This window comes from Stegodyphus dumicola, chromosome 4 (genome assembly GCF_044657685.1).
Source record: "Stegodyphus dumicola isolate Sdum_Otavi_A_Nest chromosome 4, ASM4465768v1".
Lineage (NCBI taxonomy): Eukaryota > Metazoa > Arthropoda > Arachnida > Araneae > Eresidae > Stegodyphus > Stegodyphus dumicola.
Genome location: NC_140771.1, coordinates 149567988 through 149584846, shown reverse-complemented (window position 1 = coordinate 149584846; position 16859 = coordinate 149567988). Strand labels below are relative to the sequence as shown.

Here is a 16859-nt window from a genome sequence, read left to right as displayed (position 1 = left end):
ATAAATATTTGTCTTACTTAAAAATGTTTATAACTGGATACATATGCTTATCACCAGTGGTTTCAAAACTAAAATACGTGTAAGGATTTTATAGATATGCTGTATAAACAAGCCAGTCGATATGAGCTCTAAAGTTCTCGAATATTTTATTCTCTGTTTTCGCTCGATAAATACAAAAGAAACGAAAAATGAGAAGGGACCTTCTATTTTAGATACAATACAACCTATTTGTGCCGAAGAGTTTCTTCAGACTTTCTTATTAGCAAATGGCTTGCTGGTAATGGCGAGATTGAAATGAAAAATACCATCTTTGATACCTAAAAGCATATGATAAAAGAAGCTTCTTACTACCCACTGTCCTGTTGTTTACCAAGTTCGCAAAAGGACAGGAAGTAAAAAAGCAGCCTCCAGCCTTTTCTGCTATTCTGAGAAATATATTTGAAGTGATGTTTGCTTGATAAGAAAATGCTCATGGGTAAGTACCATAGCAGTAAGAAAACTCTTTCTTACTTCCATGGTATGTATATATTCAGACATTTACTTCATCTCTGAAGGAGATACTGAAGCATCCCCTTAAGAGATGTGCATGAGATACTTCTTGTCACGTGGAATGCATGATACCCAATCCAAAAGAATCAGAAAATGTTTGGAAGATTTAATTAACTTCAGCAAAGCACGGGAGGGATATCAACCTAAGAGGAGGGATGCCTTCGTGGAAGACTTTCTTTCTGAAACTGGCTTGTATTTACGTTAAATATTAAAATAAAATTACACTACTAACCCCCCACGTAGCCAGCCCGTTTGCTGGGATCTGAACACGGGTCGAACTACCACTATTCAGCGGCATTACCTCTTGCCCACAAATGGGCGAAATAGGGAAGAAAAAGGTCTGAAAATAAAATTTAGTAAAATATTATTGCCGTATTTTAAGATAAGTAAAAGAAAGACTTATTTTCATTGTAGGACATTTATTTTGAGGATTCATCGTAGTATTACTTTTAATCAAGGATGACCGATTGGAAAATAAGACTGAAAAGGAAGATAAAACTTTGCTTTGCTTATTTATAAGAAAGTCGAAGTATATATTATTTTTCAATATTTAAAGAGTGCGAATACAAGATTTGCCTAAAAATTTACTTAAAATATTATTTTTTTCTACTGTAAATTTAATATTAGTGTTGAACAAGTAATGTGATAAATGGGAAAAAGTACCTTTTATGCTTTTTCGGCGCACAAAACTTTGGGACATATTTATTATTTCTGTAAAATGTTTCTAAAACACTTAATAACTGTTATTAGGCAATAATAATATCATGATAATAAAACGCTTCTAAAGAAAGTTAAAATTTACTTCTTTACAGAAACTTTTTATTCCGACAGCTGCAAAAAAATTAAAGAATTACATGAATTTCTTCTAATTCTTATAGCCACCGGTTATCAGTAACCTAACATTTAAATGTTTTTCGTGTTCTTTAACGGGTGGAATTCCTTCCAGATTCTCAAATAGCAAAGCCTCCTCCTATCATACTCGTTTATAGCTCGTGTGTCACGTGAGCCTCGTCTGGTAAAAAGCAGAAACAGCTTAGAGAGATGGCGAAAGGGTGTGACATCTATTTTTATAAGAATTTTTAGAAGTTCGAGTTATAGAAGAGGGCTGATATTTTGAATGCTTATGTCCTATTCCAACCAGTTTCCTATATGGAAGCAAAATTTCATGTTGAATTAATTATGAAGTAGTGGAATAATAAACGTCCTAACAATCAGTTATATATATTTAAATGACGCTTTTTCTTCTTGCCTAGTGATGTTAATTCCAGAGTAATACTCTAATTCCGTAAATTTAAATTTTTTAATATCATTAAAAATGTAATGTGATCGAACAAAATTTAGTTTTCTTCTTTCTGCGTTCAGACAATTTCATGAATTTGGTTTTTAATAATTTCAGTGTCTCGAGCTCATATACCGGAAGGCCCCAATCTCTACATCCAGAGTGGCTCAACTATCAATCTCACCTGCATCATTACGGAAAGCACATCTCCACCAGTATATGTTTTCTGGTTCCACGATGACCGAATGATCAACTACGACTCTTCCAGAGGAGGTATTCGCGTAACCACCGAGAATGGACCGACCACACTTTCTCGGCTGAGGATTCAGAATGCTCGACCTACCGATTCTGGAAACTACAGTTGCCAACCTTCATATGCTGATCCTGCGAACATAACGGTCCATGTTTTGAACGGTGAGTATAAATTGCATTACTTTTAAATAACAATCTATTGCTGCGTTGTAGGTTAGTACAAGAAGGCACTTGAATATTTTAATTAGAAGAGTGTCATAAAAAAGCATAAGTAAATCTAGCATGAGAAGTACCATATAAAAAAAAGGCAGGCTAATACTCTAATTGGTATTAATGATTATAATCAAATTTGATTCATTTTACTTGTAAAATTGCATAAAAAATTCGGAAAATGAAAAATAAAATAGCCTACTGTGATGTTTCGAGTGTATGCGCCACAGATGGATATTGACATGATTATGTATGACCCGATAATGTTATTCTTAGTAAAACTACTGAGATTAATGAAAGGCAAGACAGTTTTTTTCCTGAATACGTTTTCTCATTTAACATTTCAGAACAGGTAGGGAATGCAGCAATTTTTTTCTGCAGTTCTTGGTTTCCCAAGCCATAAATTTCAACAAATTTAAAGTATGAAAGAGGGATACCGTTTTTTAATACTGAAGTTACTGATATGTGCTTCAATTTTAAAGAATTGCAAATAATATTTTATTTGCAGAATTTTTACCTGTAAATAATATTTTTTATGAAAATAGTTGTTGAATAATGCAACCAATGCTCCTATACTGACATCTGGTTATAGATGGCATATCGTTATAACGGCCTGTACGAAAGGCTTTCATCTGATTAGAGTATATTATACTTATTTTAAATTAATACCAGTATGAATCGAGAAAACATCACCAGACAGAAGATAATAGACGTGGTTATAAAGCTGCAGTAAGTGTCAGTCCTACCACTTTGCTGTTACAGCCACTTTTTGCAGCGTTTAATTCCTGAATAACCCGAAATTTGTAGCTGTGTACATTTACCCATCAAACAAGCTCTATGTTTAAGCAAATGTGATTTAAGCTGCTATGTTAAGCTGCATCATTAGTAACAAATGGCTTAATGAAATGTATCCAAAATTTTTAATTTTTTTATTTTTTAATATTCATAAAATAAATGGCGTAGTCTGTAGCATTTTTTACTGAACGCATTTCAATAAAATGGACTGAGATTTCACTTAGGAAAATGCTTGGGAATAATCAGATTCTGTTGCGTTTTACAATTTTACTTTCGGGTCACCTTCTTTCTATCCTCCTGGCTGGAAAACAAACAGGGTGTTTTATTAAATTTATGCACTTTTGAAACCACATACCGCAGTTCTCCTTAGAGTATTCTGAGAATATTACTCATGGCCCCAGTATACGTCCTGAGAACTCCCGGAATTGTTCCCTAACCTCACATCTTACACAGTGCGTAATACCACATCATTGTATATATTCATAGTATATATCATTTTTATATTCCGTAACGTGCTCGCTATGTCATCGCGGCAATTATAAAAATGCCCTGAGTACTTAAAGTCCTACCCATGACTTCCCAAGAACATCATCGGTCATTTTCTTATGATCGCTGTAGAGCAATAAGGCATATTGCGAAAACTAAGATCCCGTGCACACCACATTACAGAGAAAACCTTCATACTTCGTTATAATGGCCTACACGTAAATTTTAAATTATTTTAAATTTGAATTTTAGTTTATTTAAATAATCCTTAAGGAAATCAAATGTGTGCAAGTATCGTAAAATGGATTTTCAGTGTAAGTGCAACAGGAAAAAGTCTATATTTTTCAAATTACTGTTTAAAATATGAAAACTCTTTTGACGACAGTTAAATATCCAGCAGTTTAGAATTTACTTATTCGTATGTCATGGGTTACAAAATCAATTTTCATTTAGTTAATTTGTTTTTTAAAATTACTTAAGAACATAAAACATTTATTTATTTATTTTTCAATTATAATAATTCCTCCCCACCTAATATATATTTAAAAGGAAACTTAGTAGGATTAATTAACTGATCGAGGCAAAACACGCAAATATTATCTGCTTAAACACAGGTGTGCTTCATGGAAGATTTTAAAGGGAAATACATTCACATATTCTTGGGTATGTGTAATAAAAATATGGTGGGCGTGCAATAACCCACAAATACTTGATAACGTGCAGAATGAAATGTGTGATCTGAAAAAAAAATATGGAATTAAAGTAACTTACCCCCAAAGGATGACACTTCAAATAATGTGAATTAAGAGAAATTTATTATATCTTGACATCGTAAAATTTTAAATTAATACCAGTATGAATCGAGAAAACATCACCAGACAGAAGATAATAGACATGGTTATAAAGCTGCAGTAAGTGTCAGTCCTACCATTTTGAATCCTAACCTTTCGTACAAGAAATGCGTAATGTTCCAATCAAAGTAAATCTCAGATCATCTTCGCTAATCTCAGTTCATAATTATATATTTTTGAAGAAACACAAAGCGAATTTCCGCACCATTAGGAAAGTGCAACACGTGGACATGAAGTCCTCTCGAGGATATTTGAAGTCGTAGAACATCATTCATTTGCTGCAGAAGTCAGCATCTAGATAAATTTAGTTGAATCTTCAGTACCAATTTCTATTTTCTTGGCAAAATGCATTTTCTTCAAACTATATGGAGATGGTCGTCAGAAAGACACGAAAAAGAACAAAATTGCAGAAACGCGTCATCCGCGGTGAGAACGGCTAGAAGCCGTGCTACACCTTCAGAGAACAGTTGCAGAAGAAAAAAAACCGGTTGTAATGGTCAGTCTCGCTCTGTCATTGAACGGTCGCAGTGAACAGACTTGATGTTGAATAAATGTGGAGGCTTGCCTGCACAGTATGGTTAATCATTTTATGAACATACACATTTATCATAGTACAGGTTTCCATAAATTAACTAGTAGCTTTGAGTTGCTTCCATAAATAACCCTCAAAAATAGAATTACCACTAAATAGTTAAATCTACCCCCATAACACAAGACATCCTCAGGATATCCTATTTAAGTCGCAATCTCCCGGGAAGCAGTTAGGATATCCTGAGGATGTTGATTCTCAGATATCCTGAGGACTTCTTAAGTCAACATCCTGAGGATATCCTATTCAAGTCTCAATGTCCCGGGATATATGAAGATCTCCTCAGGATGTTGATTTTCAGATATCCTGAGGACATCGTAAATCAACATCTTAAGGATGTCCTGTTCAAGTCGTAATGTCCCGGGATATATGAAGATCTTCTGAGAATGTTGTTTCTCAGATATCTTCAGTACTTACCTTTTATGGAAGCTCATATCTGAAAATATTAAAGTAACCTTGTACCACACGCAAGTCATGTTATAAGAATCGAAATCTTACTCTATGGATTACCTATTCTGCATATGAAAATTTAATTGTTATGCTTACACTGAATTTCGTCTTGTATATGTTGGCTGTAAATATTAAGTAATAATATTTTCAAATTTTTGTTGTTGTTTCACAGTGCCTATTGATCAGAGAACTTTCTTACAAGTTATAGGCACGCGTTTTCATTCGTTTTTGAGTTTCATATTGAAAGTGTGTTTAAGATTAAATTCTAATTGCTACATAATATATTTTGTAAACATTATTTTAGATACTTTTCTAATATCTTTGAACACAAATATTATGTACGTTACAGGTTAACTCAGAAAATCTTTTACGAAGACATTTATCCTATGAACAGATGGGCATGATGTGCATCCATGCCTTATATGGCATTCGAACTTGAGCCCTTCTGTACGGCAATCTGTCAATATAATCACTTACCCGTCTCTGAGGCACTAATCAGAAATATCAAGTTATAAAAGTATTCTATTAAATTCATCGATAGTTCTTAGCATAGAAATAACTGTACTTTGAAACTGCAAAAGAAAAAAAAAAATACTTTTTGATCTGTTACACTATGATATTAGTAATGAATGATGTTTAGTGCTGTGCAGTAAGAAGTAACAATATATATATATATATATATATTTTTTAACAAACGAAATTTTAAATTACAGACGCAGTTAAAAACTAGTCTGTACGAGGTTTAACTTGCTTTAATTTGAATTTATAAACAGAAGAATAATTTTATTGGGCTAAAAAATTCATTGCAGTTTCTTCGTTCATTTTATGGTAAGTTCTTTAATAATGAGAATTAGTTTTTCAAAGCGACTGAGGTAAGAAGTAACTTATTTTTTACCTCTCTGTAATAGGAAAATAAGGTTTGAGAATGGGAAGAACTAATATTAAGTTCTTACTCTCCTCAAACCTCACTTTGCTACCTCTTTAACCATACAAATATTCGGTCTTTGCTAAAAAAAGCGCGAAAAAAATATATCCAGCGCTCTGCAGTCTTATACGTTATGCCGACAATGCTACATGACTCCTCATAATTTAACAATAATTGCTGCTTTATTAATTTATTTGTAACATCCAGAAAATGCAGTAAACACGTTTCTTCAAGGTATATAACACAAAGTTAAATGTTTTTATGAAAACTCAAAATTAGATAACGGATTAAATAGATGTTCAAACTTTAAATTAAAATGATTTAATTCTTAAATTAAACGCGTTCTTTAAACTCAGCAGTTTTATTACTTTATTTTATACTATAAATAACAATTGAAGCTGAAAATCTTAAAGTTTTGATCATCATTATCATTGGTCGTAAAACCGCTTTTCAAATTTTCTTTGCTTTTGAGAAACCGAGCTCCGCTCAGAATGTAACACCTCTGAGCACTTTTTCTGTAGCCGATGCCCCAAGAAGATTTCTCTTTTGTTAACGTGGCAGATTTATGTGTCAGACCTTCCCTTCTTTTGTATCCCCCTACAACGGAAACATCCCTTCACATCCCTTCCCCCTTCACAACAAAGTCGCAAAACGCCCCCCAACGGTTTTAATTGCTCCGTAAAAGTGATAGCCTTGAAGAACCCCACAAAGTGGAAAGTACACGTACTTACTTTCTGATTTCCAGAATTCAGCTATTCTGCTAAACGTTAATAGCCGTCGTTCCAAATTCTCTTTCAGTTACGAACTGACTTGCTGACGCTTGCAAGCGTTACATTGACAGAGTGTGAAAAGTAAGTTTCTAAATGTTTCCTTTATTCTACAAAAATGATCAGAACTAGAAAATAAAAAATATCTCAGATATCTAAAAGACGGATTTACAGCAGAATAAATCAACGTATATTATCGGATTCGTCAGAAGATGAAGTAGTATTTAATTATGAAAAAGGACTGTGTCGAATTTTCGCGCTAGCAAATATTCTTTAAGTTCCATTTCAAACTGTGATTCGAAATATGAACTTTTATGTCTCAAGAAGAACTGACTGATGACGATTACCAAACCGATTATCCCATTTTAAGTAATATTCCAAATATAGGACTAATAAATAGTCCGTTAGACTTTATGTCCCTTGTGTGCTTAGGAGTAGTACAAAAAATTATTACTATTAGGATAGGCGGAGGCACCTTACAAGCACGATTACCACATAAAAATGTTGAACTAATTTTTTTTTTTTTTTAAATGACCAGTTTTTAAAGTCTTATGTACCAATTGAATTTGCAAGAAAACCAAGGAACCAACTCTAAAAGAATTGAAACACTGGAAAGCTACAAAATACCGTCAATTTTTACTGTACACTAGCCCACTTACTTTTATTTATTTATTTTTTTAATTTAACAAAAAGCTACATGATAATTTTTTACTACTTCATATTTCGATTAGACAGAATCAGACGGCAATTGATAAATACGCACAGTCTCTATTAAAACTCTTCGTAGTAAATTTTGGGCTTTATTATGAAAAACAGTATATTGCTCATAATGTTCGCGGCCTACTGCATATTTGCGAAGATGTAAAAATGTTTGGGCCGTTAGATAATTACAGTGCATTTAAATTTGAAAGCTATATATCTTCTATTAAAAAATTGATTAGAAAATCTTCCGCTCCATTACAGCAAATAGCAAGACGAACTCATGAGCTGTTTAATCATATTGTAGCCATGAATAATGATTCAATCAACATAACCGACTTAAGTTCAGAATTTCAAAATTTACACACATCTGGTCCACTACTTAAAGGTTATTAAATGCTTCATTTTATTATTGAATTTTGAATACAAATTAACTGAAGTTAGAACTGCATTTGTAGAATAATTTAATTATGAATATATCGAAGAATTCAGTTTTGGGCTATTGAATGGTTAAAAATGATCGAAAGATTTTTAGTACTTTAAAGCAAAATTTTCTCTTATAATATTTTGTATTAATAATTCATTTCAAGTCTCTTGCTCAGTTTTAGATATATTTACAAATTATTAAGTAAATTGAAATTCAAATTAGAAAATAAATTGTATAAATATTCTTAACATTTCTTATTTTTCCACAGTAACCACAGATGGAGGACCTGAGACTGTCTGTGGAAAATAAGCAAATTTCAGGTTATCACAACACTTTCACTGGAATATAAAGAAGATTTCTGGGGATATACTGGGATGTAACATTAAGCAGTTGAGAGTATGTATTTAAGAGGTTAAAGGGATATTGTAACTAGTATTTCAAATCCTGATAACATCCCATACGCTGTCGGTGGGACCTAGATAGGATGTCCTAAGGATATACTGGAATGTGACATTAAGCACTAGGGAGGATGAGTTTAGGAGGAAACTGGGTTATTACGGGATGTCCTGAGGATGTAGTAAGTAGGACTTTAAATCCTAATAACATCCCATACGCTGTCGATGGGACATAGATAGGATGTTTTTAGGATATAATGGGATGTGTTTAGGAGGTTAGTGGGATATCCCGGGATGTCCTGAGGATGTAGTAAGTAGGAGTCCATAATCCTAATAACATCCCGCACGCTGTCGATGGGACTTAGTTAGGATGTCCTGAGGATATCCCGGGATGTGACATTAAGCACTTGGGAGGAGGTGTTTAGGAGGTTCGCGGGATATTCCGGGATGTCCTGAGGATGTGCGCATATCCCGCGAGCAACATCCTCGGGATATCCCAAGGATGTTTTTGTGCTATGTGGGTAATGTCTTCAGTATTTTCCTAATCTCCTCTTTTACAGAATATCTCGCATATATTTTTTATATGTCTTGTAATGAGTTCATTATTACAGAAATACTAGTTTTCAAGCATTAAATTTCCTTATGGGGCTTCCCATATTTTATACTATTTAAATTGTATGTAGTGTATCAAATGGGCGAGATTCTAATTTTCAGAATTCAGCATGTCAGTGTCAAGAATATTTGTTTCAGAAAACAACTTGAGAATTATCTACATTATTAATAACATGCTTCTTTATAAAATTCATATAAATTCTCAAAAAAAATTCCTCGAAAAGGAAGCAAACTTTATGAATAAATTATAACCCCTACAGTAGTATATCCTAATAAAGTATATCTCAATTATAGTTTAAATTTAATGATATTCTTTTATTTAATACAGATTTTTTGAATTAGGTACATCAAGTCCTGATCTGAGTAAAGACTAGCTGTAAATTTTAAACGTATTTATCCAAACGTTTTCAGAAAAGGAAGTCTTTTAGAATAATTTCCAGGTATTTTCAGATAGTTGAATTTTGGGATTAAACTGTTTGTTCTTAAAGGGCTGTTAACAGAGTTCGCAAAAGTTTTGAATGCTGACTTTTAAAGCTTTATGTATAATAATTCAGAAAGAAATCATTAACTTTAAATACTTAATTTTGTATTTTATGATAATCTCTTACAGGTAAATCAGATTTATGGCTATTTTTAATAGCTTTCTTCTAAAGTTTTTGAAATTTCTTGCACATTCAAGAATGTATCTTACAATTCCTCCAACATACACATACACTATTGTAAAGAGTTACTTGTTCCTCTAAGCTAATTTCTAATTCAGCTGTATCTTTTGAAACATTAAAATTTTCATCAGCATACTGAATGTGTTGAATATAAATTTTGACGGTAAACGCTTAACCGGTAGAAGGTGAAAAATATGAGTATTATTTGTATTTGATTTTAACTGTTCATTGTATTGTTTCTGTTGTCTTTTAATCCTTTTGTAAAATGGCGTAGTGATAAGCTGACATCATTTATTCATATTCCTTTTTTTCTCCAGAAAACGTCATCCATCACGCTTACGATTCACTTTAAAAGAAAAACAAGTTCCATCCGTGAATTATCTACCGAAATTTTATCAATTCTAAGATATTAGTTAGTGTCATACAAGATTAGTTTGGACACAAAACTTTTCTAAATGAGTTTGTTGATTAGTGGTACATGATCTTAAATATTTTATTTCAGATCTCAAAGCTTCAAGGTATGTTCTTATATTCATCTCAGACTATCACTTCTAAATGATTAGAGGTACACTGCATATACAATTAAGGCCTTCGCGCTTTGTTATTTAAAGAAGTAATCGTTAATGTAATTTTTTACCAAACAGTATTCCATCACCCCAACTCTCCTATTTCACCCGTAATAATATTGTTAGATGAGAATCGTAGCTTCTTCTTATTTTTATATATGCATAGAAGAAAATTGTAAAAATTTCTGTTCTTCCCGAAACAGTAAGAATAAGTATTGCAAAATAATGCAAGAAATAAAAGCTTTATTTATATGATTATAGCAGTAGCTCGAGGGCTATCTGCCTAAGGGAAACGATGCTTTCATGGAGGACGTTCTAAGAAAAACTAGCTCGTATACACGTTACACAAGAAGAAAGCCACAAAAACTTCCCTGGAACCATCTCAATAATGGGATTCGAACCTCAGACCGATCTACCAATGTTCAGTGACTTTACTGCTCGGCCGCTAGTGGGCCTGCCTTTGAAATGTGTATCTTCAGAAGGGGGCTAGGAAGAGATGCTAAAACGCATTACATTTGCTAGCTGTTTCCATGACTAGTGCACCCGCTATCTCATTGTCTTTAATTCGTTTGTGGGCTACGACATAGCTGAGACTGATATTGAGAGCTGCGTTGTATCACTCATATTTGGAGGATTATGATAAGCGGTACAATGAGTATTATCAGGAGGTTTGCGCCAGGTTTCTGATGCACAACAATACAGTTAGGAAATTAATATTGGCTAACCGTCTTCTACAGAGAGCACCCACACCAACTATAAATTCTCACCGAAGTGGCCTTTAAATTAAGCCTACCTTTCTAACCACAATGATACGAAATCGAAGAGAAGAATACTGTGACAAAAGTCCCATTTCGAACTGATGGAACTGAGAAATAGTTGAAACCGTTACTGTAGAAACCAAACTGAACTGACACAAATACAAGACTGTGCAGTTTAAGATCATGAACTATGAGATATGATGCTGCTTTTAAAGTAAAAGATATTTTTAAATTGAGATTCTACATTTGTGAAAATTTTAAACTGCTCGATGACAATCTGAAGTTCGTTTGCTTGGAGAAATTTTCAGAACCAATTTACATCTAAATCAGAAATAAAATATTATTATAATAGACCGAAACAAAAACACTTCGTTGGAATTATTTCATTAAAATTATATAGCTACAAACCCATTAAGCTAAATACTTCTGTAACAAAGTTTCTGTATGAACTTGTAACCAAAGTTATAATCTAAAAGAATAAATTTACATGAAAATAAAAGATAAAAAGAAAAAGACTTTTTATAGTCTGCAAGTACCTAATTAACCATATGCATATATCAGTACTCAGTAAAGAAAACAGATATATTCTATTATTTATTTTAGTAACCCGTTTTCAAATCATGGTTAACTGCAGCTTCATTTAGTTTTAGGAGCAGTAATTACCGTACAGAGAGATGTCTGCAGTAAAAGATCTAAGTAATAATTTAACACGCTTCATTTAGAATAACGATTTCGCCTTCTACTAATTAGTGCATCGTCTCTTCTGTGAGGGAATGCGAGTGATCGATTCACATTTTAGAAAGTTATGCTCCGCTGTGATTAGTTCCTTAAAATGTTACTAGGCAAGTCTCGGCAGGATTTTAATGATGCAGCCGAAGAACTCTTCAAGTGAACTTACTTGCAGAACACTTCCGTTAATAACTACAGAAAGGGAATCCATATGTATCTCGAGTAATAACTAAATTTCATTTCTTGTACGGGAGAGAAAAAAATTCTCATTTTAATGAGGTATAGAATCTCCAGGGGATATTTTCCCGTTTTTTTTTCTTTAATTTATGTCTATATTTCATTTAAAGAGTAATTAGAATTTATTTACAACTGATAACGCGCGTTGGAAGTTATGTATTTGTAAAACAAATGGTGTGTTGTTGTGAATGAGTACTTCCAATAAAAAAATTCTGTTATTAATTATAACATTGAAAATAAACATCGCAAACAAATCGTAAGCATGCACACCATTCATTATTACATAATGACAAAAGGAAAATGAGAGGGAAAAATTTTTTAATATTTATAAATTAAAGTTAAATCGAAAATCTGCGCTTAATGAAAAAACAAATATAAAAGTAGTTTTCTTAGATTACTAAGAATATACGGATAAAATTTAATAAATGAAGTACATTTTTAAAACTCTAGAAATTTTAGGTTCATTTCATGCAATAGAATTCGTTCAAGATATGCTTGAGTGACTGTTAAAATTTTAAACATTTTCTTAGAACACGTTTTAGTCAAAGCAAATGTAGCTGAGAAACGATTTTTCAAGACTTAACACAAAGATAAGCATTGAAATAAAAAACGATAAATTCTGTCCAGAAATTAAAGAGTCTAATACCAAGAGCCACGACCAATATTACTGGTGAACAAAATCCACTAAAATTATAACAACGCACTCCTTTTTAATGAACTGTTCCTCTGGATATCAGTAAATGTGATGTGCCCAAAAATACGAGGAAAAAGAAAAATATGTACATTTTTTTTCCAGGTTAGGAGTTAAAAGATTCGAATATCAGGAAAGAATGCGAATATTTGAGTTTACGAATCTCAAGTATTTTGAAAGTTCTTGCTTAGGTTAGCTTAATATATCAAACTCCCTCGGGCTATCTGCCAAAATGAGCGGATGCCTTTGAAGAGGAATTTCTAAGGGAAACTAGCTAGTATTTGCATTACACGCGAGAGCAACCATGTAGCCAGCCCGTTCGCCTGGGATAGAACACCTAGTATTCAGTGGCCTTAAAAACTCAGTTACATGTGGGGATCGTCTCTAACTTCTCCGCGCACAAACCACGTTCTGGACTTTTCAAGCTGTCAGGCCATTCATGAGATTAGCTTAGTTGTCTGACAAAAGCGAATAATATATTCGCCGAGTATCAGAACAACACAGAAGAGAAGAGAGAAGAGAAACACGCCTCAAATAAATCATAAAAGTGAAGCAACAAACTGTGGTAGGCGTAGATTGGCCGCCCAACCAGTATAGTGGTTAGAGTCGCTGATTGCCGCGCCGAAGAGCCTGGGTTCGAATCCCGGATGTTTGTAAATGTGCTGTGTCTGTGTGGCTTGAGGGCACTCTAAATATGCGGCGAGCCGAATGTTTTGAGAGACTGTTGGTAGGAGAAGAGGGGTGGGAGAAGAGGGGGTGAGAGCACCACTAACCCGTTCCCCTCGGGGTGCTCTCCATCAAAACCTGGGGCGGAGCTGAGCTAAATCGCACTGTCAACTGCAAAGCAATCAAAGATAATTGGCCTTGTTTCACTGCAATTTGAAAGGCAAAATACCTATTATAGGCTATTTGAAAGGCTAAAACCAAATTACACTAAACCTGTCAAAGCATTAAGAATATTTCAATTGCAATTTGCAGATAAGATAAGAGGTAAGAGGAATGATAAGAAGAAATGGGAATGATTATTCACTCAAGGATGAAAGGATTTGTTTCATTCACAACATTTAAATGTAAATACTGTAAATACGTTTTCAGGCTTTATGATGAAATCACAAAATTATTCAGGGTACAGAAGTTTTGATGTAGCTTGGCATTCAAATTTCAATTTAATCTAATAACTACAAAAGTTATTTAATTACATTCATGCTTCCATGTGTAGCTTACATTTCTGCATTCAGTAAAACTCTAAAGTAGGGCATGTATAGTAATTTAGCAAAAACATGAGTGCAAAGAGGGAATACAAATGGTTCAGACGGAATACATGGTTCTTTTGAGAATTATGCATTATTATTTAAAAACAATGCACTGAAAACTTATGATTTTAATTTCGAATTATATTCCATTATATTTATTTTGAATATATGACGTTATCGTATATAATGTCTGTCTATATTCTACACAAATAAATTAGGCTTTGGAAGAAAATCGAGAATCATATACGTAACAATTCATTTTGTTTTAGTTTAAATAATTACTTAGTAGTGAAATACATGAAATAATTAAAGTAATCAAGGGAATAATAAATTTTTATACATAATAACGACCAGTAAATATTTGCCTAATTAACTTTCATGTGAAGCTATGAGTCTTACAATGATAAAATAATACTGTTAAAAATATAGATGCTCTTTTATAGTTTTCTGAAAGATTATTTCTAGAAATTATTCCGTACTTTTTAGAACGACGATTTTTACTGTCTTCATTAATAATTGTCCAATAAAACTTATTTTAATTATTTCTAAAAAGGATACTGAGTAAAGCACTTAAATCGTGTTCTGCTCTGTGTTTGAAAGAAATGCTCCTAGTAAATGCTAATAAAAAGTGAGCGACTGATTTTTACCTTATGCTAGAAATGAAAAATATCCTTTGCAAAATGTGTATCATATATTGCACGAGATGTGTTTTGAACTGACTAAGTATTGAATGAAAAAGCTATTTTTTTTTTCATATTATATAACAAAATACAGTGTCTGCAAATTGCAATTTTCTTCGATTGTACCTACACGCATATATATATATATATATGCGTGTAGGTATATTCGAAAAAAATTGCAATCTGCGGACACTGTATTTTGTTATATACACTCTTTTGCAAAAACATCCAAACACCATGAAGGAAGTGGTTGTTTTTTCTGCATGTCTGCAGTATTTTGTGGTGCCCGAATTTGGCGGCCTACCATACCCCAGACATGCTCAATTGGTGAAAGGTATGGGGGTCTTGCTGGCTAAGGAAGATTATCAACCCCAGTCCAGAGATATGCGAGCGGTATGTGGCCTTGCATTATCTTGTTGGAAAATGGCCCCAGGATGACGTGTCATGAAGAGTAAGACAACCGGCCGCAGGATGGTATCAACATTTCGTTGAGCTGTTAAAGAGGTACGGAGGATGAATAAAGATGACCTGTTGTCATACGAAACAGCGCCCCACACCATCCCACTAGGGGTTACTGTTATGGCACCATCACACCAGGGGTTATGGCAATCAACTTTTGTAAAACAAAAGTTGATTGGGACCGGTGGCCCTTTCCTCTCCATACACGAAAACGGTGGTCATTTGCTTCAAGAGTGAAGCCTCTGTGAAATCTGAAATGCCTCTGGTACCGTAACCCTGCCTCAAACCAGCGGCGTGAGATGGTGGACGGTACCACAGGAGGTATAGACGTGGCTGTAGTGCGTTGAATAGTCGGCAATGATTCCGTTGGGGCGGTTCGGGCCTGGCGAACAGTCATCTAATCTTGCCTCGCATTTGTGCTCCTTGGCCTTTCAGAGCCTTCATTTCGTTCGCAGTTTTCTTCTAGCAACCATTGCTGCCAGTATCTTTGCACAGCAGTGTCTGTACGCTGCAGGTGGCGGCCTATTGCTCGGTATGAACACCCAGCTTTACGCAACCCTACAATGCGAGCACGTTCGAAGTTGTTTAGTTATCTGTAAGGTCTTCGATATCGTCATAATGGCATCTTTAGTTGCTTCTTCACGGAATTACAATGGCAGCAACAAAAAAAGATAAATTTTCCGCCTCTATTACAGGTTTTATACTTTGCGAATTGCGCACTAGAAATGCGCGCTATGATCGCAATTCCTGTTCATTTGCCTTGAAACTTTGATCATTTGCATGTTCGATGAAGATGTTTTCGCATACCAAATTTCGTCACGATTGCAAATGTCGTCCTTAGTCCTTCGATGTTTTTTTTGCAAAAGAGTGTATATATATATATATATATATATGTTGTATGATCTTAAATCCATTTAGTGCGAATTATATATATATATCATATATGTATATATATTATGTGTGTGTTAGTGTAGATTTCCCCCCCCCCAAAAAATGAGACATGAACAATTGCAGTTACTATACCGGATGTCTCAGTACCTTCTTTTAGAACTTCTAGCAGGAGTAGGGGGCACCTCGATGGCTTGGAATCATAGAGTAATGCAGGGTCGAAAATGTTTTCCTTACGCGGTGGTACACACAGATACATCAAAAATAAAAGATGTCATGTAAGTTAACATTCATTTTAATAATTAATTACATGAACAAAAGTAACATGGGTAAAAGATAATGTTAAAAGTTCCATCCCCCGACTTCAGTGCATCTGCGCATATGGAATTGAAAATGTTCTTGAATATTCCATCCATATTTTGATTTTTCCTGGCAGCTACTGCGTTTATGCAACCAGCTTCGCGGCCTTGTCAACGGGGCTCTCGTAAACCAGTGTGTTTATATGCCCCCATAAAAAATCAAGATATGATAGGTCCGGTGATCGAGCAGACAGACTCTCCAGATACCACGTCCGATCTATTTTTGGCCACACCTGACGTCCAGAAGGATACGAATTTTATGGCTGAAATGGACATCGTGTTGGAACCATA

The 16859-nt window shown here is 33.9% G+C and overlaps 1 protein-coding gene across 1 annotated transcript in view; it reads left to right on the top strand.

The window, feature by feature from the left end:
- LOC118186611 (titin-like) overlaps nt 1-16859 on the top strand; it is a gene marked incomplete at its 5' end in the record, with an annotated part of 688688 nt that overhangs the window by 652071 nt on the left and 19758 nt on the right. Inside the window, one exon of the mRNA XM_085814383.1 lies at nt 1946-2242. Coding sequence (XP_085670509.1) covers nt 1946-2242 — 297 coding nt within the window. The remainder of the gene's footprint in view (nt 1-1945; nt 2243-16859) is intronic.